A 22973-nucleotide genomic window follows, 5' to 3' on the forward strand; every position below is an offset into this window, starting at 1 on the left:
AACTTGCTTTTAAGTGGAGTGACTTATAATTCCTATAACAAAGCCTTAAAGGGCTTATTCCAGCACAGTTGAGAAATCAAAATAGTGGCACTGTCCTTTAATTTAGGTTCAATTTTGAGGAACTTATTTGTTATAAAAGAAGAATACATAGTTCTTATTTTTAATTGAGCATCAGATAGAACTTTTAAAGAAACATGTTTTTAATTTCATTTTACGAAATAAAACCTTCTATGAATTTGCCTGCTTACATCATCTTTTTACCTGGTTTGTTAGGGCAGCCATGAATGCTGTAATAGATGAATTTGTGCAAAATATCTTGTATCTCAGACTACACAAACGGAATGCCCAGCTACTAATCCTCATATTTCAGAGTAGTACCCAGACTTGTTCATATGTTGGCACCCAGGGCATTTATGTGTGCCATTATAAAAACTGTAAAGGTATTTAATTGGAAGATTATTTTAACTTTGCACAACAAAAGATTCAGAGGCTGCAAATAGAATTAACAGGAAAATGCACTTTTGATGAAACTCCTGAACAAGTATGTGTATTACTTTGATCAATGAGTGCTGCTGCCCTAATTCATCCATTTTAGTAACAAACAAACGTTTAAAAATGTGCAACAATTTTCCTAAAGCTAATGCAATGATCTTCCTTTCTGATGCTCAGAAGTTACAGAAGCTCGGAATCCTTACAGACTGAATGGTAAAGTGTATTTTCATGTCAATGAAGATTACACCTGGAGTGTTGGATTAAGTGTATATTTTTCATAAATATTTCATGCCTTCTATAGAAATGGCATAAATATTCTTTTGAATGTAATGGATACGTATAAATAAGTTTACTTTCTGCATGTAATCACATGCAATTTCATGATAATACAAGCTTTACAGCAGTCATTTCAACTTATATTCAATATAATTGCGTAACAGAAACCTTGTCAACATCAAATCCACTGCTCAGAGGCTATTATTTCTTGCTTGGCTGTTAGGTACTTAAGTCACCTATCCTGAGAAATAGCATATATTTGGGCTTCTTTGACAGAAACTGGCTGAAAGCAGTTCATCCGAAGGGAGCACAGTTGACAGGGATCCACCGGGAGAGGGGGAACTACCAGAAGAAATACCGGAAGAATCCATGGAGCCTGAAGCATGCTTTACTGAAGGTATATATCTGTATTGCTGATAACAACTAAAGCTGTTCAAGTATCTGAAAAATATAATGTGGATTTGAGTTTGTTTCCACATTTGGTTTTTATTACTGTTTGCACCTATGTCCATTGACAAAATGACCAAGAATATATACTGCAATGCTCTGAACATTTATTCTACTTCTAGCCAAGATCTGAAAAGATTTTAGTCAAAACTTGTGGTATAATATACCTCTTGGTGACCAATAGTGAAGGGAACCACTGATAAAAGAGTTTCGAATCAAAATTGTATCATGCAGGACTCAATGACCTGTAACATTTACAGCATCACAATATGTTTTTAAAATTCATTTTTGGGACATTGCTGGCTAAAGGACAAAGAAAATTATAGCACAGGAACAGGCCCTTTGGCCCTCCAAGCCTGCACTGACCATGCTGCATGACTTAATTAAATCCCCCCTACCCTTCTGGGGACCATATCACTCTATTCATGTATCTGTCCAAACGCCCCTTAAAACTATTATATCTGCTTCCACTAACTCCCCCAGCAGTGAGTTCCAGGCATTCAGCACCCTCTGTGTAAAAAATTTGCTTTGTACATCTCCTTTAAACTTTGCTCCTTGCACCTTAAACCTATGCTCCCCAGTAATTGACTCTGCCACCCTGGGAAAAAAGCTTCTGACTATCCCTCATAATCTCGTAGACTTCTATCAGGTCACCCCTCAACCTCCATCATTCCAGTGAGAACAAACCAAGTTTCTCCCACCTCTCCTCATAGCTAATGCCCTCCATACTAGGCAACATCCTGGTAAAACTTTTCTGTACCCTCTCCAAAGCCCCCATATCTTTCCGGTAGTGTGGCGACCAGAATTGAACACTATATTCCAAGTGTGGCCTAACTAATGTTCTATAAAGCTGGAACATGACTTGCTAATTTTTAAACTCAATGCCCTGGCCGATGAAGGCAAGCATGCCATATGCCTTCTTGACTACCTTCTTCACCTGTGTTGCCACTTTTAGTGACCTGTGTACCTGTACATCCAGATCCAGCATTTATTGCCCATCCGTAGTTGCCTTTCAGGAGGTGGTGGTAAGCAGCCTTCTTGAATCGCTGCAGTCTCTGAGCTGTAGGTACACCCACTGTTCTTGGATTTTGACCCAAAGACAATGAAGAAATGGCATTGTCAAGCCATAATGGTAAGTGACTTGGAGGGGAACTTTCAGGTGTTGGTGATCCGAGATATCTGCTGACCTTATACTTTTAAATGGTAATGGTTGTGGATTTGGAAGATGCAGTCAAAGGAAGCTTGGTGAGTTTCTGCAGTGCATCTTGTAGATTGTGCACATGGCTGCCACTGTTTGTCAATGGTGAAGGGATTGAATGTTAGTGGAAGGGGTAGCAATCAAGTGGGTCTGGTTTATCCTAGATGGCGTCAAACTTTTTGTGTGTTGTTGGAGCTGCACTGATCCAGGCAAGTGGAAAATATTCCACTAAATTCCTGATTTGTACTTTGTAGATTGTGAACAAGCTTTGGGGTGTCAGCAGGTGAGTTATTTGCTACAGGATTCCTAGCTTTTGATCTGCTCTTCTAGCAACAATATTTAGTCGCTAGTCCAGTTCAGATTCTGGGAGATGGTAACCAACTTCTTTTGTGCCAGATATGACTCCAACCAATGAATGGTTTTTCCCTTGATTTCCATTAACTCCAGTTTTGTTAGGGCTCCTTGATGTCACGGTTTAGACATGGACGAAAGAGCTGAATGCTGGAGGTGAGGTGAGAGTGAGTGCCCTTGACATCAAGGCAGCATTTGACCAAGTGTTACATCAAGGAGCCCTAACAAAACTGGAGTTAATGGAAATCAAGGGGAAAACCACTTGGTCAAATGCTGCCTTGATGTCAAGGGCAGTCACTCTCACCTCACCTCCAGCATTCAGCTCTCTCGTCCATGTCTAAACCAAGGCTGTAATGGGGACAGGTGCAAGTTATTGCTGAGTAGGTACTGCTTAATAGCTGTTAATGACCCCTTCACCACTTTACTGATAATCGAGAGTAAACTGTTGGAGCAGTAAATGGCCTGTTTCTTATGTAAAGGACTTCCCTGGGCAATTCTTCATGCCGGTTAGAAGCTAGTTATGGGAGAGAGTGCACTCACTAAAGCCCAAACCCACCAAAAGATTGCCCCCATAATGGTGGAGTTGTTAGCAAATAGCTACCCATTAAAAATGAAAGTGGATATGGGGGCTCTGGTCTCCGTTACCGGGGAGCAGACTTATAACTGCCTCCAGGCAGGTATTCAAATCCTGAATCCAGAAAGCACAAAAGTCAGGCTGGCCAACTATACTAGGGAACCATTGCAGATAAAGGGCACCAGACCGACCCTAGTGCCTTAGAGACAGCAGTCAGCTTGACTTCCAGTCATCATGCATGGGGTCAAGGACTTAGCCTGATGGTGAGAGATTGGCTCCAACACATTACTGTTCTGGCTGGAGATCTTCAGGCTGGGCACTGGAGGACAGTACAAAGTCATCAAGAAGGACTTGGGAAAATAAGAGGAGCCAAAGCTAAGATTTATGTCAACTCCGAGTGAGACCAGTTCCATATTTCCTCTTGGAAAAGGACTGTCAGACTGGAATGCTTGGAGAAGCTTGGTGTCATAAAATCTGAACAGTTCGCAGAATGGGCTGTATCTTTTCCTGTCCTCAAGCCGGATAAGCTGTTCCAGCTTTGTGGAGACTATAAGCTTATGGGCAATAGGGTTTCTAAACTTGACAGATACATTATGTCTGGATTGAAGACCTTTATGCCATGTTAACCGGGGGACAAACATTTTCAATGTTGGACATGAGTCATGCGTTTCTTCAACTTGAATTAAACAAGCCTTCCCAAAAGTACATAACAATTAATAAGCACTGAAACCTATGCGAATACGTTAGCCTGCCTTTTGGGGTCTCATCTGCATGCACCATTTATCAACGGGTCATGGAGAACATACTCCAAGGGTTACTTCAGGTTGCATTGGAGTGAGGCTGGGGATGGCGTCAAGCAGGAAATTAGAGATGCATGCATGCAGAAAGGGTATAGAAGTTATTAGGTGTGGCTTTAATCTGCATATTGATTGAGCACCAAACTGGTAGCAGTGAAATGGAGAAGGATTTCCTGGAATGTAAGGGATGGCTTTCTCAATCAACTAGAGAAGCAGGGCATCCTAGACTGGGTATTGGATAATGAGAAAGGATTAATTAGCAACTTTGTGGTGCAAGATCCTTTGGGGAAGAGTGACCATATTATGGTGGAATTCTTCACTAAGATGGACAGTAACATAGTTAAGTCTGAGACTCAGGTCCTGAACTTAAGGAAAGCTAACTTTTATGGTATGAGATATGCATTGGCTAGAATAAGCTGGCAAAGGGTACTTAAGGATTGGCAGTGTAAAGACAAGGGAAGACATTTAAAGAACACATGGATGAACTTCAACAACTGCACATCCCTGTCTGGCATAAAAATAAAACCATGGAAGATGGCTCAACCATGGCTAACAAAGGAAATCAGTAATAGTGTTAAAGCCAAAGAGGAGGCATGTAGATTGGTTAGAAAAAGCAGCAAACCTGAGAACTGGGAGAAATTTAAAATCCAGCAGAGGAGGACAAAAGGTTTAATTCAAAAGGGGAAAATAGAATACAAGAGTAAGCTTGCAGAAAACATAAAAACTGACTGCAGAAACGTCTATAGGTATGTGAAGAGAAAAAGACTGGTAAAGATAAATTACAGTTAGAATCAGGTGAATTCATAATGGGCAACAAAGAGGTAGCAGACCAACTAAACAAATACTTTGGATCTGTCTTCACTAAGGAGGACACAAATAACCTTCCAGAAATACTGGGGGACAGAGGGTCTAGCATGAAGGAGCAACCATAGGAAATCCTTATTAGTCAGGAAATTGTGTTGGGGAAATTGGTAGAATTAAAACCCGATAAGTCCTAAGGCCAGAGATTCTGCATTCCAGAGTTGTTAAGGAAGTGACCCTAGATACAGTGGATGTATTGGTGATCATTTTCCAGCATTCTATAGACTCTGGAAAAGTTCCAATGAATTGGAGGGTAGCTAATGTAACCCCACTTTTTAAACAAGGAGGGAGAGAGAAAATGGGGAATTATAGATTGGTTAGCCTGATATCAGTGGTGGGGAAAATGCTGACTCAATTATTAAGGATGTAATAACTGAGCATTTGGAAAGCAATGACAGGGTCGATCCAAGTCAGCATGGATTAATTAAAGGGAAATTGTGTTTGACAAATCTTCTGGACTTCTTTGAAAATGTGACCAATAGAGTGAACAAGGGTGAACTTGTATATCTATAGTTTCAAAAGACTTTTGACAAAGCCCCACACAAGAGCAAAATTAAAGCTCATGGTACTGAGAGTAATGTATTGACGTGGATAGAGAACTGGTTGGCAGAGAGGAAGCAGAGAGTGGGAATAAATGAGTCCTTTTCAGAGTGGCAGGCAGTGACTAATGGGGTACCGCAGGATTCAGCACTGAGACCCCAGCAGTTCACAATACACATTAATGATTTGGATGAAGGAATTGAATGCAGTTTCTCCAAATTTGCAGACACTCAGCTGTGTGGCAGTGTGTGCTGTGAGGAGGATGCTAAGAGGCTGCAGGGTGACTTGGACAGGCTGACTGAGTGGGCAAATACTTAGCAAATGCAACATAATGTGGATAAATGTGAGTTTATCCACTTTAGTGCAAAAGTGGAAAGAAGATTATTGTCTGAATGGTGGCAGTTTAGAAAAAGGGAAGTGCAACATGATTTGGGTTGTATGGTTGAACAATCACTGAAAGCTTGCATGCAGGTACAGCAGGTGGTGAGTAAAGCTAATGGTATGCTGGCTTTTATAGCAAGAGGATTTGAGTATAGAGTAAGGATGAATGTTGCAGTTATACAGGGCCTTAGTGAGGCTACACTTTCAGTAGTGTGTGCAGTTTTGGTCTCCTAGCCTGAGGAAGGACATTCTTGCTTTTAAGGGAGTCCAGTGAATAATAAAGAAAGAAATAACACAGAAAATTACAGCACAGGAATAGGAACTTTGGCCCTCCAACCCTGCACCAACCATGCTGCCCAACTGAACTAAAACCCCCTACCCTTCCAAGGACCTTATATCCCTTCATTCCCTATTCATGTATTTGTCCAGACACCCCTTAAAAATCACTATCGTATCTGCTTTCACTGCCTCCTCCAGCAGCAGATTCTAGGCCCCCACCACCCTCTGAACAAAAAACTTGCCTCGTACTTCTCCTTTAAACATTATCACTCGCGCTTTAAACCTATGCTCGCTAGTAATTGACTCTTCCACCCTGGGAAAAAGCTTCTGACTATCCACTCTGCCCATGCCCCTCATAATCTTGTTGACTTCTATCAAGTCATCCCTCAACCTCCGTTGTTCCTGTGAGAACAACCAAGTTTCTCCTACCTCTCCTCATAGCTAATGCCCTCCATACCAAGCAACATCTGGGTAAATCTTTTTTATACTGTCTCCAAAATCTCCACATCTTTCTGGTAGTGTGGTGACCAGAATTGAACACTATATTCCAAGTGCAGCCTAACTAAGATTCTATAAAGTTGCAACATGACTTGCCAGTTTTTAAACTCACTGCCCCAACCGATGAAGGCAAGCAGACCGTATGCCTTCTGGACTACTTTCTCCACTTGCTTTGCCACTTTCAGTGCCTGTGTACCTGTGCAGCCAGATCCCTCTGCCTATCAATACTGTTAAGGGTTCTGCCATTTAGTGTATATTTCCTACCTGTATTTGACCTTCCAAAATGCATTTCCAGTTCACCAGACTGATTCTGGCAATGGCAGAACTGACATATGAAGAGGGACTGGATTGACTGGGCTTGTACTCAACTGGAATTTAGAAGAATGAGAAGGGATCTCATAGAAACATATAAAATCCTGATGGGATTGGAGAGGCTGGTGGGAAGAATGTTCCTGATGTTGCGGACATCCAGCACTAGTGGTCACAATCTAAGAATAAGAGGCAAGCCATTCGGGACTGAGATGAGGAAGAACTTCTTCACTCAGAGAGTTGTGAACCTGTTGAATTCTCCACCACAGAATGCTGTTGGAGCCAGTTCATTAGATATGCTCGAGAGAGCTGGACATGGCCTCGTGACTAAAGGGATCAAGGGTTTGGAGAAAAAGCGGAAGTGAGATACTGAAAGTACATGATCAGGATTGATTACATTGAATGGTGTAGGCTCGAAGGGCCAAATGGCCTACCTCCTGCACCTATTTTCTATACTTCCTCTATGTTTCTATGTTTGTGTGTTCTTTGTGATGCCATCCCCTTGGTGTACTGCTTTACTGTGATCAGCCTTAGGTGCACTCTGTATGAGTCCCTTTTTCTCCAGAGGTGCAGCAATTAGTGGTTTTCTACTTACAACATTCTGCATTGTGTCCTTTGCCATTGCAGTGGTAACATGTTTGGAAGTGAGTAGTCCCTCGCTTACTACTTTAGTTTCCGCATTGTTAGAATCGCTTCCAAATCTCCCAGCTTGTTTCTTTGTCATTTCTATGCTTTTCACAATCTCAAACACTTCTTCCAATGTCAGCTCTGTCAACAATCTACGCTGAATTCTTTCATTTGTTAGTCCACAAAGCAAATGATCACATGCAAAGCTTCTTCCAGGTAACTTTTAAAGTCACAGTGTTAGGCTAGTTTTCTCAACGCAGCCTGTTTTGTTCAGTGAAACTTGAATCTCTTGGCAATAGCTGTTGTTCTGGAATTGAAGTGTTTTCTTCAAAATGTCCACAACCTCTTTGAAGCTTTTATCTGTTGGCTTTTCAAGGGCAATGAGATTTCTCAGTAAGTTTGAATTTTTCATTCTGATGGATGTAAGAAACACCAAGGTCTGTTTTCCCTTTCCAAACCCATTTGCAAAGAAAACCTATTCCTTTTGCTCTGTTTGGACTACAAAGTCCATAGTAGTCAGATCAAAAAGCATTAAAGCCAAAGAGGCAACATCTGTGAGTAAAACACTTTCTTTTCTCCCCCCTTCCATTCCTTTTTTTCATTCTGGCCCTTAAAAGAGGCCTTGATAGTGATGATCCTGTCCTCATCACCATGTGAAGTGTCCTGTCACATGTAAATAATTTAAGAGTACAAGCACAAATGTCCACATCTGATTCTGAACTGAACTGCCCACCAAAATAGGAAGACCTCTTTTATTAATTTTTACACATAAATTAAGTACATTTGGGATTCCGTCTCTAGCACTGGCTGTCTACTGGTAAGTTTTTACACGGCAGTTCTTTTCAACTAAAATGTCCTTTTACAAAAGTATAAACTTTAAGCACAAACATCATATCCATAAAATATTTTGTTTGGTTCTGTAGAGATAGTTATATTTGATCCTGCATTTGGTACATTTTCGGTATTAGTAAATACTATTATTCATGAACCTCTTTGACAAGGGAGACATTTGGTCATTTTGACTGTAATTATAAAGATTATGATAGAACAGAAAGATGACATTGCTCTCTCTATGTAATTCTCAGAGATAAGATGCTGTGCCTGTTCATGTCATTATTTATATGTTTCAGTTGACCTACTTTTGCAGTGATGCAGAATGTGTCATTTTCATAGTGTCTAGAAATAACTTGAGGTGAACAACATCGTTGATTTTAAAATACAATATATAATTGTAGACATAGAGCTTGGACCACTGAAAATCTTCATATGAGGGAATGTTTAGTTAAATAGTGTAGCAAGTAAGTGATATTGTAAATAATCATGTAAACAGTCATTCATAAATCTTGATGATAAAACAATTACTTCATAGAAATTTGTATGTGTTTTTTGGTCTTTCGGTTGATAATATTTGTAATTGTATGCGCATAGCCTTATTGGATTTATCTGACTGGTTTCAGTTCACCTGAAAGAGTGAGTCAGCCAGTTAGGGGCTTACTGTTCAGGGAGCCATTTTCTGCCTACTTTGCTTCAAGGGTATTACAGCGTTTGCTTTGAAAAACTGGAGATTAGAAAGGGGCCTTCAGCTTCAGAACAAGGCAGTGCATATCATCCTTCAAAAGCTGCGGAGGGGGCTGCAAAATGAAAGCTGGGTGACGAGTGAGAAGCAAGTGAAAGCTGACTCTGTATATTTTGTCTGGCTGCATATTTTAAAATGCAAAAACCAAGTTTATTACAGTCATGAGCTAGCCTTTTGACATAATGCTTTTTTTCTGGCCAGTATTTCTACAGATAGGGTTTAGGAAAAATAGCTATTTACAGATGTTTCTAAAACAAAAGGGATTTGCTGTTTTAGGTGTACTTTGATGAAAACGATTAATATTCCATTGGGCATTCTATTTCCTCCAAGGAATGCAAATCCACTTTGGATAATTAAAAAATACTTCTCACCTACGGTCTACCTTCTGAATCTGTGGCAACAATTGGCTGAAATAATCTTTCCCCTCAGTTTGTGAACAGGAGATACAGGTGGTTGCTCAGGTCCAAAAAAGGTGATGCATTTCACTGGAATCCAAATGGAAAGCTTAGCGGAGAATTAAAAATGTTAATTAGTTTATGGGCTGCAATATTGAATAAGATCAGAAAACAGATGGGGATCGCAATGCACAATTAGCCTGTACTTGCTGTTTCCAATATATTTGATGCTGTACACTCATTTACATGATTGTTGTGTTCGGCAAGTGCTACGAAAGCATGCCTGAACTGGGAGGGCAAAATTGTGAGAGGCTATCACTCCTTAAATCTATTCTGAACTACTTAAAACTGGCCTGCACCTCTTAAAAAGAAAAATGCATTCTGGCTGGAGCAGGTGCTGAAGTAGGTTAGAAATGTCAGGGTGGTTGAGAAAAATTCTGAATTATAGCACAACATGGTAGAAAACCATCTTCCACTCTATCTGGAGATCACAGGGTCACATTGCATAAACCGCTAGATAGGGCGGGGGTGGGGGGGAATGCCCTCAATCTGATGGCCACCTTTCTGAGTGGCTGCATTCAGCTGTGATCATACCATTGGTATGCAGATATCAAGTGTTGTGATGGAAGGGATCTAGCCATTTTACCACCGAATGCTACATCCAGTTGGACCATACAGTATCACCTGATCCTTGCGGGAAGATTTGTACATCCTTGTCCACAACTTCTTCAGGCAGTGGTCCTCATGTATCATCCAGGAGGCCCTGCAGGGAAAAGAGATGGTGGATCCTGTTGAATAGTTCCTTGTGTAAACTGTCAAATTCATTAAAACTTTCAAATGAGCACCAAGCTATAGTTTAGCTGGTGGTGAGGAAGGCCTAATCTGTCAGACCCTTCCTGCCATTTCAGCACTTTGCCCTCAAAATGATAATGGTGGGGAAGAAACTGTTGCCCACTTTTGAAATGAGCCATTGCAAAGTAAGTCTGGAAAGAGATGCAAAATGTTTTGTTGAGGTTCAGCCCAGGTTGTTCTAAGGGATATGCACCAAGACAAACATCAACTGCTGCTGGAGAAACATCGGCATGCTGAAAGATGCTCTTTGATATGCCAAAGACTTGCTATTCTTCCAATGCACAGAGCAGTTGGCAATCAAAGGTTGCAGGTAGATGGATTCCAGGATCCAGGGCTACGTCTGTAGGGACACAATAAGGCATGGGACAAACACTGCAAAGACTCAATGGGGGAAAGGCCACTGTCTACCTCCCACCTTAGTATAGTGAGGAGCTAGAATCCTTGTGAAATTTCTTGGGCTCTGTGCAGCAGAGAATGGTTGACAGAAATTTAAATGTGCATTTTAAATTAACCTGCAATGGCAAATGCATAGTGAGGCATTTCATGCACCGTATTAAAGTTGATCTGCATTCCACTTTCTGTAATGTCAAATGTAAACTGTTAGATAATGCATTTTTACATATTTTATGAATAAGGTATATGGGTATGGGGAGGAGTGGGGGGTGGAACTTGGCAGAGAATGGCTCAAAGATTTTCTTGCACTACACTAGAGGTTTTCATCAAAGAGTTACAGGAAAGGAGAGATGCCATTTATCAGTTGGTGGTTGGGGTAGGAGCAGTCCCCGAAGACAAACTCTCAGAAGATGCAAAAAGCTGTGACAGTAAATGACAAGAACTTAGTCCTGAAAAGCTGGAGGCAATGCTTTAGGAGGTTCAGTGACCCCACTCACCATTGGTCAAACCCAGTAAATGCATCTTCAAATATCAAAACCTACTAATTGCCCCACGAGCCTCACAAACTGAGCAATGTTGCACGTCTAATTCACTCACCTTGCAAAAATCTCTGTGAATCATAACTCGTAGAACATTCATAAGAACATAAGAAATAGGAGCAGGAGTAGGCCATCCAGCCCCTCGAGCCTGCCCCGCCATTCAATAAGATCATGGCTGATCTGTCGCTGCTCAGTTCCACTTTCCCGCCCTCTCCCCATAACCCTTATTTTCAGAATTTAAATTAAATTCAGAATTTCATATCCAGAACTGTTGCAGGCTTCACGCATACAATTCATAGCTCATGCGCACTGCCAACTATTCAGCCATGACAGTCATATCACCCCAAAATGTTACTCCATTCTCTTTGGCACGTATCCCTCTTCCAGGATAAGGTGGAACACAGCCGATGGAAAACAGTGACAGCTAACCAGCGGGATACATGTCCTTACCTTCCATGGGGAAACAGTGTTTGCCATCATAAGAGCAGTATTGACTGAGGCTATAGCCAGCAGTGTGTCTGAAAACTTTGACAATGATGGTATCTTCTGACATCCCATTTCACCCTTATCTCACAATCTTCTCTTATTTGCTTTTTGCTTTCAAATATTCAACAACTGCAACATGACTAGGCAGGGGTAAAAGAGGAAGAGATGATAGAACACAAGGCAGTGCTGAAAAAGAAACATTGTCATTCATTCTCACTCACAGCCACCAACTCAGAACTCTGCATTTTTGAAGGGTAGTTTAAGGGTGGGACCTGTATGTGATGAGATACAGGGTGTGAGTAGCATGTTTTAGAACTCCGATAGCCAGGCAGTGAAGGAGAGAATACTAGATTTCAAACTTTATAGGATAATATTTTGTTTATCAAAGTTTATTATGCACTTTCAATCAACAAAACTTTCAACTTACAACTCACTCTCCCTCAGTTTTGCAGGGCGGCACGGTAGCACAGTGGTTAGCACTGCTGTTTCACAGCTCCAGGGATCTGGGTTCGATTCCCAGCTTGGGCCACTGTCCGTGTGGAGTTTGCACCATCTCTTCGTGGATGCCCTGGTTTCCTCCCATAGTCCAAAGATGTGCGGGTTAGGTTGATTGACCATGCTAAAATTGCCCCTTCGTATCCTGAGATGTATAGGTTAGAGGGATTAGCAGGTAAATATGTAGGGATATGAAGATAGAGCCTGGGTGGGATTGTGATCAATATAGACTCGATGGACCAAATGGCCCCTTTCTGCACTGTAGGGTTTCTGTGATTCTAAGTGAAATCGAATTTAACCAATTTTTTGGAGTTCTTTAAAAAAAGATGCATGTGCTGTGGATAAATGGAAACTGGTGGATATACCCTGTTTAGATTTCTTGAAGACTTTTAATAAGTTGTCACAGCAAAGGTTATTACAGAAAACAAAAGCTCATGGTTCAAGGGATAACATATAGGCAAGGATTGAAGATTGACTAGCAAACAGGAATTGGCATAAACGGATCTTTTTCTGGTTGGCAGTATGTGGCAAGTGGTGTGCCACAGGGGTCAGTGCTGGGGTCTCAATTGTTTACTGTTTATGTAAATGTCTTAGATGAAGGGACTGAACATATAGTTGCAAAATTTGCTGACAAAACAAAGATAGACAGGAAATGAATTGTGAAGAGGACATAGAAGCTACAAAAAGACATACGTCAAGTGAGTAGGCAAAAATCTGACAACTAGTACATAATATGAGAAAAAGTGAAATTGTCCATTTTAGTAGAAGAATATAAAAAAAAATTAAATGGTGAAAAGTGAAGAGCTCTGAGGTGCAGAGAGATGTGGGTGAATCACAAAAGTATAAGGTACAAAATAATTCAGAAAGTTCATAGGATGCTATTGTTTGTTGTGAGGGGAATTGGTTACGAAAGTTAGGGGGTTATACTACAGCTGTACAAGCCATTAGTGAGACCACATCTGACATATTATGTGCAGTATTGGTCTCCTCATTAAAAGAAATAAATAAATGTGTTAGAAGCAATTCAAAGAAAATCTACTAGACTAATACCAGGAATGGGGGAAGGTTGGGCAAGTTAGATTTGTGTCTGCTAGAATTTAGGAGAGTGAGAGATGACTTTCTCAAAATCTTTAAGATCCTGAGGGGTATTAACAGGATGGATGTGGAGAAGATGTTTCTTCTTGTCGGAGAAGCTAGAACTAGGGATCACTGTTTAAAAGTAAGGGGAAACTGTTTTAAGACAGAGAAGAGGAGAATTTTTTTCTGAGAGTCAGTAGTCTCTGGAATACTGCCTCAAAAGGTAGTGAAAACAGAGCCTTTGAGTATTTTCAAGGCAGAGTGAGATAGATTATTAATTAACAAAGGGGTGAAAGGTTATTGGGAGTTGGAAGGAATGTGGAGATAAGGTTGCAAACAGATCTGTAATGTTTTTATTGAATGGCAGAGAAGGTGCAAGAGATCAAGTGACCAACTCTTGCACCCAATTCGTATGTTAATATGTATGTTCATTCACAAATATACTGAAAAGCTGCTTAACTGTCCCAGCTTTTCAATGTAGTAGTGAACACTTATCAACATTCTGCAGTTGGTGGCATGGCGTCTTCCCCCCATTATCCACTGACACAAAGAAGTAGCTGAATTTCAGGTAATACAGGAAATACAGAGCTCTGGCAAGGCATAGAAAAGTGGGAATGAGTAACAATCCAACAGGGCATGTCACCGTTCAGAAGATTCAGCCTATTTGAACGTTGCCTGAGTGATGTGCACTGGAGTCATGAGCCATAAGGTTAGCGGTTTGCCTTTGTGGCTCAGAAACCACCCTCTGGTCTCTCATGGCGGCTTTTTGCAGATGGTACAGTGGGCTGGTACTGAATAAAAGCATCATGACTGCTGCCAGAATACTGGGCATTGATCTGAATGATGCACTGAGATAGTCACACACTGGCTGGGCATTGAGTAGATGGAATCCCTACTGGATGTTGTACCCCTCAGAGTTTACATACAGTGTCTGCAAAGCCACACATGTGCCATTTGCACCCTGGAAAAACCTGCAGTTTTGGCAAATTGATATGGTCATTCTGCCTGTTTCTCTCTGACATAGAGTCTCGGTGGTCTTCCTTACACAACCCAGGAGAAAATCTGGTATTGTCACAAATATTGCTTTCTCCAGATGGGCACAAAAATGTTGAAGGCCATTATGATTGACATGATCACTATCAAAACCATTGCTAGTGCTGTCCTTGTCCTGCTCTGAGACTGTACAATTTGGCTGCTACAGATACAGATTTGATGAAGCAGAGATATCTGCCACACTGTTCCTCACTGAGTTTGAGGGAGGACAGTTGTTCCTGACAATCCTGGTGGATATGACCTTCTGGTGAGAACCATTTACCCCCTCACCCTTCAAGCAGCCTGTCCTCTTACGTTCTGCCTCTGTTCATTCTCCCTATCCTGCTGCAAGCCAGCAGAGATATAAACTACTGCACACAAATCTGGAAGCGATTGATCAGAGCAGAATCCTTGAAATCGTAATCACAGCTATTAGCACCTGCTACTCCTGTACAACCCATCAAACATTTCTACAAACTCAGTAATAGGCCAAAGAGGTGAATCAACTACGAATCTATGAACATAGTTGATGTCCCTTTCAAGTAGCAATGGTTGGAGGTCCTTCCTGCTGCTATATGCATTGGCAACTGTACAAGATTGAGAGAAGAGTCATTAATAAGAATATTCAGGTCAAAAATGACATTACTAATGATAAATCAGCATTACACGTTGTGTTGTGTGACATCACGATCTTTAGACTCTGCATATTCCCGGATCACGCTCCCTGCTGTTGCACTAATAGCCATACGAAAAGGTTGCCCAGCATGGTCAGTGCTAGAAGTGTGCAGTCATGCCTCAGGTGATACTTTGCATCTGAAACAACATCAAACATATGGGGGCTATGGAGCTATGCTATAATTTAAACAAAGTAAAATGATTTAACCATGCAGAGAACTGTAGGCAAGTTGTACTGATTGAGCTAATTGAGTTTGGCAAAGCTGTTGTTATGCATGCTCACTTGCTGTGGAGTGAAACAGCTTAATGATTCATATATTATTTTGTCTTTCCGTGTGGTTTCCCCATCTGTATTCAGAGAGATTGATGAAGCAGATGTGGGAAAGACACAATTAGGGTCATAAAGTCATTACTCTGTAGGAGGCCATTCATCCCATCGAGTTCATGTCAGCTCTGTCTAGAACAATCCAGTCAGCCACATTCCCCAGTTCTACCTCCATAACCCTATAAGTTTACTTTCCTCTGGTGTCCATTCAATTTCCATTTTAAATTATTCATCACCTCAGCTTCTGCTCCCGTTCCATGTTGTGAGTTCCAGCTCATTACCACCCACTGCCCAATAAAGTTTTTCCATGCACCCCTATTGTATCTCTTACCCAAAATTGTAAATATCTCCTCGGTGCTTGTGCCTTCAGCAAATGGGAATAGCTTTCCTTTGACTACCTTATCTGTACCTGTTTAACCTTATAAACATTTATCAATTCTCCCCATAACCTTCTTTGCTCCAAGGGGAATAATCCCAATGTCTTGTTACACTCTGAGCCAATGTAAGACAGTGAGCACAGGGGTGAATAGGGTGTGAGTTACAACATGGGCAACAGCAGTTGGATGGCCATAAGTTTACTCAGGGTAGAGTGTGGGAGACCAGCCAGAAGTGCATTGGCCTGGCCGTGTCTAGAGGTAACAAAGGTATAAATGAGGATTTCTACAGCAGATGGGCTGGGATGGGATGAAGGCAAATGATTTTACCTAAGTGGAAATGGGTAGCCTTGGTGGCATGAGTGCTAGACCAGAAGTTCATTTTGGGATCAAATGTAACCCAAAATTGTGAACAGACTAACCTTAATCCCAGACTGTTGCCAGAAAGGGGGATGAAGTTAGAAGCTAGGGAATGGAGTTTGGAGTGGGGACTGAAAGTAGGTGGACCTTTATGGCTCCCTTCCAGTGGGGCTGGAACCATAAAATTCTGTGAGCCATTCAAAACTTATATTGACTTCAGAAATGGAAGATCCCACTATCAGGAGGGGTAGTAAAATTCCACCCAATGATTTCAGTCTTCCCAATATTTTATTAGAGGAAACTTCTGCTCAGCATAACATCTCTGCTTTTGTATTCAATACCTCTATTTACGAAGTATTTGCTTTGCCAACTGCACTCTCAATATATCCTGCCATCTTCCAAGACCTATACATGTGAACCCTCAATCTCTCTTTCCCTATACATACTTTAGAACAGTTTGTTTAGTCTCAGTTGCTCTTCCTATCCTTCCCATTTCCGAAATCAGTGGAGGTTTTGAATGGTCGCTGAATTGTATGGCCCCGTATGAAAGAACCTGAATTTTAAAAAAACCAAGCTCTGAAATTATGTTAGTGGATATTAGCGTACAAACACTTTATATTCTGAACTAAAATTTACCTCCCCATTATTTTAGCAAAAATATTAATCAAATTATGCTAAATAGGTCAATGCTCCCTCAAAAATACAGTGGGAAATTTCAGATTAGCGCATTCCTATACTGCTGTCCCAAAAGGAAATTTCAAGCCATGTGTGCTTTGCTGACATGAATGTAAACATCCAGGAATCATCTGAGAATAATTTATAAGTCCTATGTGTCTTATTCATGCAGTACAAGAATGGGAGAAGAATGAAATAACTTTAGCAAGCCGTGGATAACGAAGGAGGTGAAGGAAAGTGTTAAATTAAAAGCGGAGGCATTTAGAGTAGCTAAGAGTAGTGGGCGAGAAGAGGATTGGGAGAGGTTTAAATGTCAACAAAGATTGACAAAGAAGTTGATAAAGAAGGGTAGGAGAAACTATGAAGCTGGGCTAGCGCTTAATATAAAAAAGGATAGCAAGAGTTTTTATAAATATATAAAAAGGAAGAGGCTGGCTAGGGTGAACGTTGGTCCCTTAGAGGATGAGAAGGGGGACTTAGTGGTAGGGGATGGGGATATGGCGGAGGTCTTGAATAACTTCTTTGTTTCTGTCTTCACGGAGGAGGACGTGAATAAATTGCCGGGTGTTAGAGATGGAAAGGTGGTAGGACTGGAGGGTCTTAATGACATTACTGTTACTAGAGAGGTGGTGCTCGACAGACTGGAGGGGCTGATTGTGGATAAGTCGCCAGGACCGGATGGAATGCATCCGAGGGTTCTGAAAGAAATGGCGGAGGTGATAGTGGATGCCTTGGTGGTTATTTTCCAGACGTCGCTGGATTCCGGGGAAGTGCCAGAAGATTGGAAAACAGCTAATGTTACGCCGTTGTTTAAGAAGGGTGCCAGGCAAAAGGCAGGGAATTATAGGCCGGTTAGTTTAACTTCTGTTGTAGGTAAAATGTTAGAATCCGTCATCAAGGAGGAAATAGCGAGGCATCTTGAGGGGAATTGCTTGATACAGCAGACGCAGCACGGTTTCGTTAAAGAGAAGTCGTGTCTGACAAATTTACTGGAGTTCTATGAGGATGTGTCTAGGGCGGTGGATAGAGGAGAGCCGGTGGATGTGGTCTTTCTTGATTTTCAGAAGGCGTTTGACAAGGTACCTCACAAGAGGTTATTGCAGAAGGTCAGGGGACATGGAGTTGGGGGTAGGGTGTTAGCATGGATAGAGGATTGGTTATCAAATAGGAGGCAGAGAGTGGGGGTCAACGGGTGCTATTCGGATTGGCGGATGGTGACTAGTGGAGTGCCCCAGGGGTCGGTGCTGGGGCCTCAGCTATTTACCATTTATATAGATGATCTGGAGGAGGGAACCGAGTGTATGGTGTCAAAATTTGCTGATGACACCAAGATTGGTGGAACGGCAAATTGTGCGGAGGGTGTGGAGAGTCTACAGAAGGATCTAGATAGGCTGGGTGAATGGGCCAGGAAATGGCAAATGGAATTTAATGTTGGCAAGTGTGAGGTGGTCCACTTTGGTAGGAATAATGGTAGGAAGGATTATTACTTACGTGGCGAAAAACTGCAGCAGGCGATGGTGCAGAGGGACCTCGGGGTCCTTGTGCATGAGTCGCAAAAACCCAGCTTGCAGGTGCAGCAGGTGGTCAGGAAGGCAAATGGGATGCTGGCCTTCATAGCGAGGGGCATTGAATATAAAAGTAGGGAGGTCTTGCTGCGGCTGTATAGGGCATTGGTGAGGCCGCAGCTGGAGTACTGTGTGCAGTTTTGGGCGCCGTACTTACGCAAGGATATTTTGGCCTTGGAGGGAGTGCAGAGGAGGTTTACTAGGCTGATACCGGAGTTGAGGGGGTTGAGCTATGAGGAGAGGCTGAATAAATTAGGCTTGTACTCGTTAGAGTTTAGAAGAATGAGGGGAGATCTCATTGAGACGTATAAGATGATGAATGGGATGGATAGGATAGAGGTGGAGAGACTCTTCCCACTCAGAAAGGATAGTAGGACTAGGGGGGCACATCCTCAAGATAAAGGGGGGAGCGGTTTAGAACGGAGTTGAGGAGGAACTTCTTCACTCAAAGGGTGGTGAATCTCTGGAATTCTCTGCCCGTTGAAGTGGTGGAGGCTACCTCGCTAAATATTTTTAAGACGCGGGTTGATGGGTTTTTGATAAGAGAGGGGATTAAGGGTTATGGGGAGAGGGTGGGAATGTGGAACTGAGCCACGACAGATCAGCCATGATCTTATTGAGTGGCGGGGCAGGCTCAAAGGGCTAGATGGCCTACTCCTGCTCCTATTTCTTATGTTCTTAGGCTCAACATTTTTGTTCAGTATTTGCAACATGCTTCTGGTTATGTTTTGCCAAATTAGTGATATTAGGCTATTGTGTATTTGGGATTAAGAAGGGTTATTAATGATAGTGATGAGTGAACATACATGTCACCAATATGAAAAACCAAAGCAAAAATCCATGAGTCAGTGCAAAACTGCTAATGTGTGTTTGTTGTATTCACCTGGTTCATTTAACATTTTATTTTTGGAACAATTCCCACGATCAAAATAACTTGTTGGAGGAAGTCCATTTTTCATTAAGTATTTAGGAGTTATGGGAAAGCATTTAAATTGAATGGTAAAAAATCTGCATAGACTTGCAATATTTTGTTAATCTGTGACCTTGCATTCCTTATTTGCGTGAACGAAGGCTGATCTAATCTTTGTCTATCACGAGCAAATTAAAGAACAATATATGTTATAAATGCTAAAAATTGAAAGCAATATTTTGTTCCTCTGTATGACAGAGAAACAATCATTAAAGTTAAGAACTAAAAAATAAGGGAACCTAAGAATTTTGGCTCTGCACAATATAGAAAGTGGAAACTTGAATAAGAACAGAAAATTGTGAAACAGCTGAGCAGATCTGGCAGCAACTGTGAAGAGCAGTCCACTAACATTTCAGGCCAATTACCTTTCATCAGAATTAGAAGAAGTTTGTGATTTAACTATTTATATATAAGTACAGAGGCAAAGAAGGAAAGGGGAGGAAAGAACAAAAGGGAAGGCCTTACAATAGGGTTGAAGTAGGAGTGACTAAATAACAAAGGGATGATGGTGCAAGGAAAAAGTGTGTTGTAATCAGTCAATACATAAAGAAAATGTTGATTTTAAGGTGTGAATAGCAACTGTAGAACCATTAACCAAACCTCTTCAACAAGAAAATAAGGACGGTGGTAATGATCTGAAGTTGTTGAACACAGTATCAAGGTTGAAAAGTTGTAATGTTAGTCTTTGATAAATTGAGCTTCACTGTAACTGTGTATGACACTGAGGAAGGAGTGATCAGAGTCTGAAAGAGATAGAGAATTAACATGACAAGTGGTCAGAAACTCAGGATCACACTTGTGGATTAAATAGAGGCTTTTGCAAAATGCCTCCCTTTCTTGTAGGGAATGAATATAAGTGAAATTTTTAATAAGCTTGACACGGGCATTAACCTCTATTCTATTTTCAGGATGTGTGCAAAAATTCCCATACTGCTACGTGAACATTGAAGAGGGCAGGGGTAAATCATGGTGGAATCTCCGAAAGACCTGCTACAAGATAGTAGAACATAATTGGTTTGAGACATTCATTATTTTCATGATTCTTCTCAGCAGCGGTGCCCTAGTGAGTAGGATTTTGCATTTGCATTCTAAATATTTTTACATAGTGTACAACTCCAAGTATGCATATTACAGTTGTGAGAGAAAAGTTGTAATTTAAAACAACATTCAATTATATTTTTTTTCTGACAGAGTGTATTAAGTCCCTGGAGGCAGAAATCCCTTCGCCAAAATCCCTTTATTTACAAGTCTGACAACAGCATACCAAGTGCTTTCTGTTAGCAGTCTACAGTAAGAGTGCTAGAGGAACTGACACACCTGGTTAAGTGCAAAGCAAGAGGCGTCCTGATATGGCCAATAAATTTGGCCCTTAATCAAGGAGCTCATATTCTAACAGCTCCACCTCAATTCCCTGATTAAAATCATTACACAGAGGAACAGTCATCAAAGTTAAGAAATGAAAAAAATTGAAAGAAACTATGAATTTCATCTGTGCAGAACTATAAATATTTCTTCAATCCAAATAAAAATATTGCAGATGGTAGATGCCTGCTGCAACATGCAGCAAACCTGACTGAATCTGTGGAGAGGGACACTGAGTTAATGGGCTGTATTTTCCCAGTCCCATGGTAGTAAGCCTGGAGGTAGCGAAGAAGGACAAGGAAAATAGGGGAGGTTGGGGGTGGGGGAGTTGGATTGGAACAGCTCCTTGGCACCTCCTGACAGCTGGGACTTTTCCCAGGGGAGATTTGAGAAGATGATCAACTTCTCAATCCATAAAGCTGGGAAGCCAATTACTGTTAAAGCCTCAATCAGAGGCAATTTTGTAGCAGAGCCAACATTTTGAATCCAGCAAAGCAGCCACTCTTAATGTGCGGGAGCCATCAGTGCTTTAGAAGAATCCTTCCTGCAGCTTACCAGTGGACTATCAAAAGTGGGGCTGCATTTATGAAGGCAGCACATGCAGCCAAGAACAATCCAGTGGACAACTTTCCCCTCCACCTTGATTGATATACTTGCCTAACTCCTGATTATTTTGTCACTGATGTGTAGTGTCCATATTGGGATACAGCGTTAGTCCCCAACCAACCTCAGCAGTTTCCCTCTGATTGGACCAGCAGCATCAACAACCCAGCCAGCATCATTAATTGGATGACAAACTCACTGACAGCCAGTAAGGAGGCCACTTTCTGAAAGCTTGCTTTGCTAGTCTCATTATTTGCAAACTTGTAGTCCCATCTGCTCCTGATATGAGGGTTCAAAAGCCTCAACTGGAAGAAGTTAGCGATATAGGAGTTTATTAAAAAGAAAATGCCTTCAGAGAAAAGGAGAAACTAACATGAGGGAATAGGGCTGAAGGCAGGAGTGATTAAATGACCAAAGGAATGATAGTACAAAGCAAAAGGGGGATTGTGATGGGAATGCAACGAAATAAATACTGGGTCTCGTGGCAGTATCAGTGACAAATGCAGAACCATTACCAGTGCCTGGTCTCCAAGAAATTACAATTAAAGATTCCTCTCCTCAGTGGCTTGATAGTCATTCAATCCATCAAATCTGATTTAAATTACAACTAAGAACTCATAAAACGGCACAGTGGTTAACACAGCTGCCTCACAGCTCCAGGGACCTGGGTTCAATTCCTGGCTTGGATCACCGTCTTTATGGAGTTTGCACATTCTCCCCGTGTCTATGCGGGTTTCCTCTGAGTGCTCTGGTTTCCTCCCACAATCTGAAGGATATGTTAGTTAGGTGCATTGACCCAAACAGGTGCCGGATTGTGGCGACAAGGGAAATTTCGCAATAACTTCATTTGCAGCGTAAATGTAAGCCTGCTTGTGACCAATAAATAAACTTTACTTTTGAAAGCCATTTGCTGCACAATAGAACTAGGATCAGAATTGGCTTATATTTATGGTGTTCCAAGATCAACCCTGCTAATCTACAACAAAATAAAACTAGCAATAACTGTGGAAAGTAACCATGGCCTTGATTAGCTCGACCTGCAGATCTTTGGAGTTTGTGTGTCAGTAGGAAACAGAAAGAAAAAGAGATGAGAAAGCTAATAAGCAAGCTGAATTAACCCCTTCATAAAATATCAACATTTTTACCTGTTATTTCATTTTCTTAGGCCTTTGAAGATATTTACATTGAACAAAGGCAGACCATTAAGACAATGCTCGAATTTGCCGATAAAATCTTCACCTACATTTTCATTCTGGAAATGCTGCTGAAGTGGGTGGCTTATGGTTTTGTGAAGTATTTCACGAATGCTTGGTGTTGGCTGGACTTCCTCATTGTTGATGTATGTATTCTGAATTTCCTGTTTTGTTGTTGGTATTCTATATTGTGCGGTGATGGTATCAGAGATTTGGCACACGTACCTGCTGTTGGATTACCCAGGATCACCGTACAAAATAAAAGTTTCTCAGGGGTTCAGTCATAACTGCTGTTCTGAAACTCAAGAGATTTGTTGAACTAGAGTAGGAAAAATTTACATAATGGTGTAGTAGGGGAATCTTCTCCGTGTCCTAGTTTACCTTACAGTAGCTGAT

The 22973-nt window shown here is 41.4% G+C and overlaps 1 protein-coding gene across 7 annotated transcripts in view; it reads left to right on the forward strand.

Annotated features, from left to right (window-relative positions):
• The window catches only part of scn1laa (sodium channel, voltage-gated, type I-like, alpha), a 187952-nt gene that overhangs the window by 113467 nt on the left and 51512 nt on the right, over nucleotides 1-22973 (forward strand). For all 7 annotated transcript variants that reach the window (XM_080199182.1, XM_080199176.1, XM_080199179.1 and 4 more), the window contains 3 exons: nucleotides 1045-1165; nucleotides 20328-20482; nucleotides 22550-22723. In XM_080199182.1, the coding sequence (XP_080055308.1) occupies nucleotides 1045-1165; nucleotides 20328-20482; nucleotides 22550-22723 (450 nt within the window). The remainder of the gene's footprint in view (nucleotides 1-1044; nucleotides 1166-20327; nucleotides 20483-22549; nucleotides 22724-22973) is intronic.

The sequence above is a fragment of the Carcharhinus amblyrhynchos genome, chromosome 11 (assembly GCF_965287045.1).
Source record: "Carcharhinus amblyrhynchos chromosome 11, sCarAmb.v2.hapA, whole genome shotgun sequence".
NCBI lineage: Eukaryota > Metazoa > Chordata > Chondrichthyes > Carcharhiniformes > Carcharhinidae > Carcharhinus > Carcharhinus amblyrhynchos.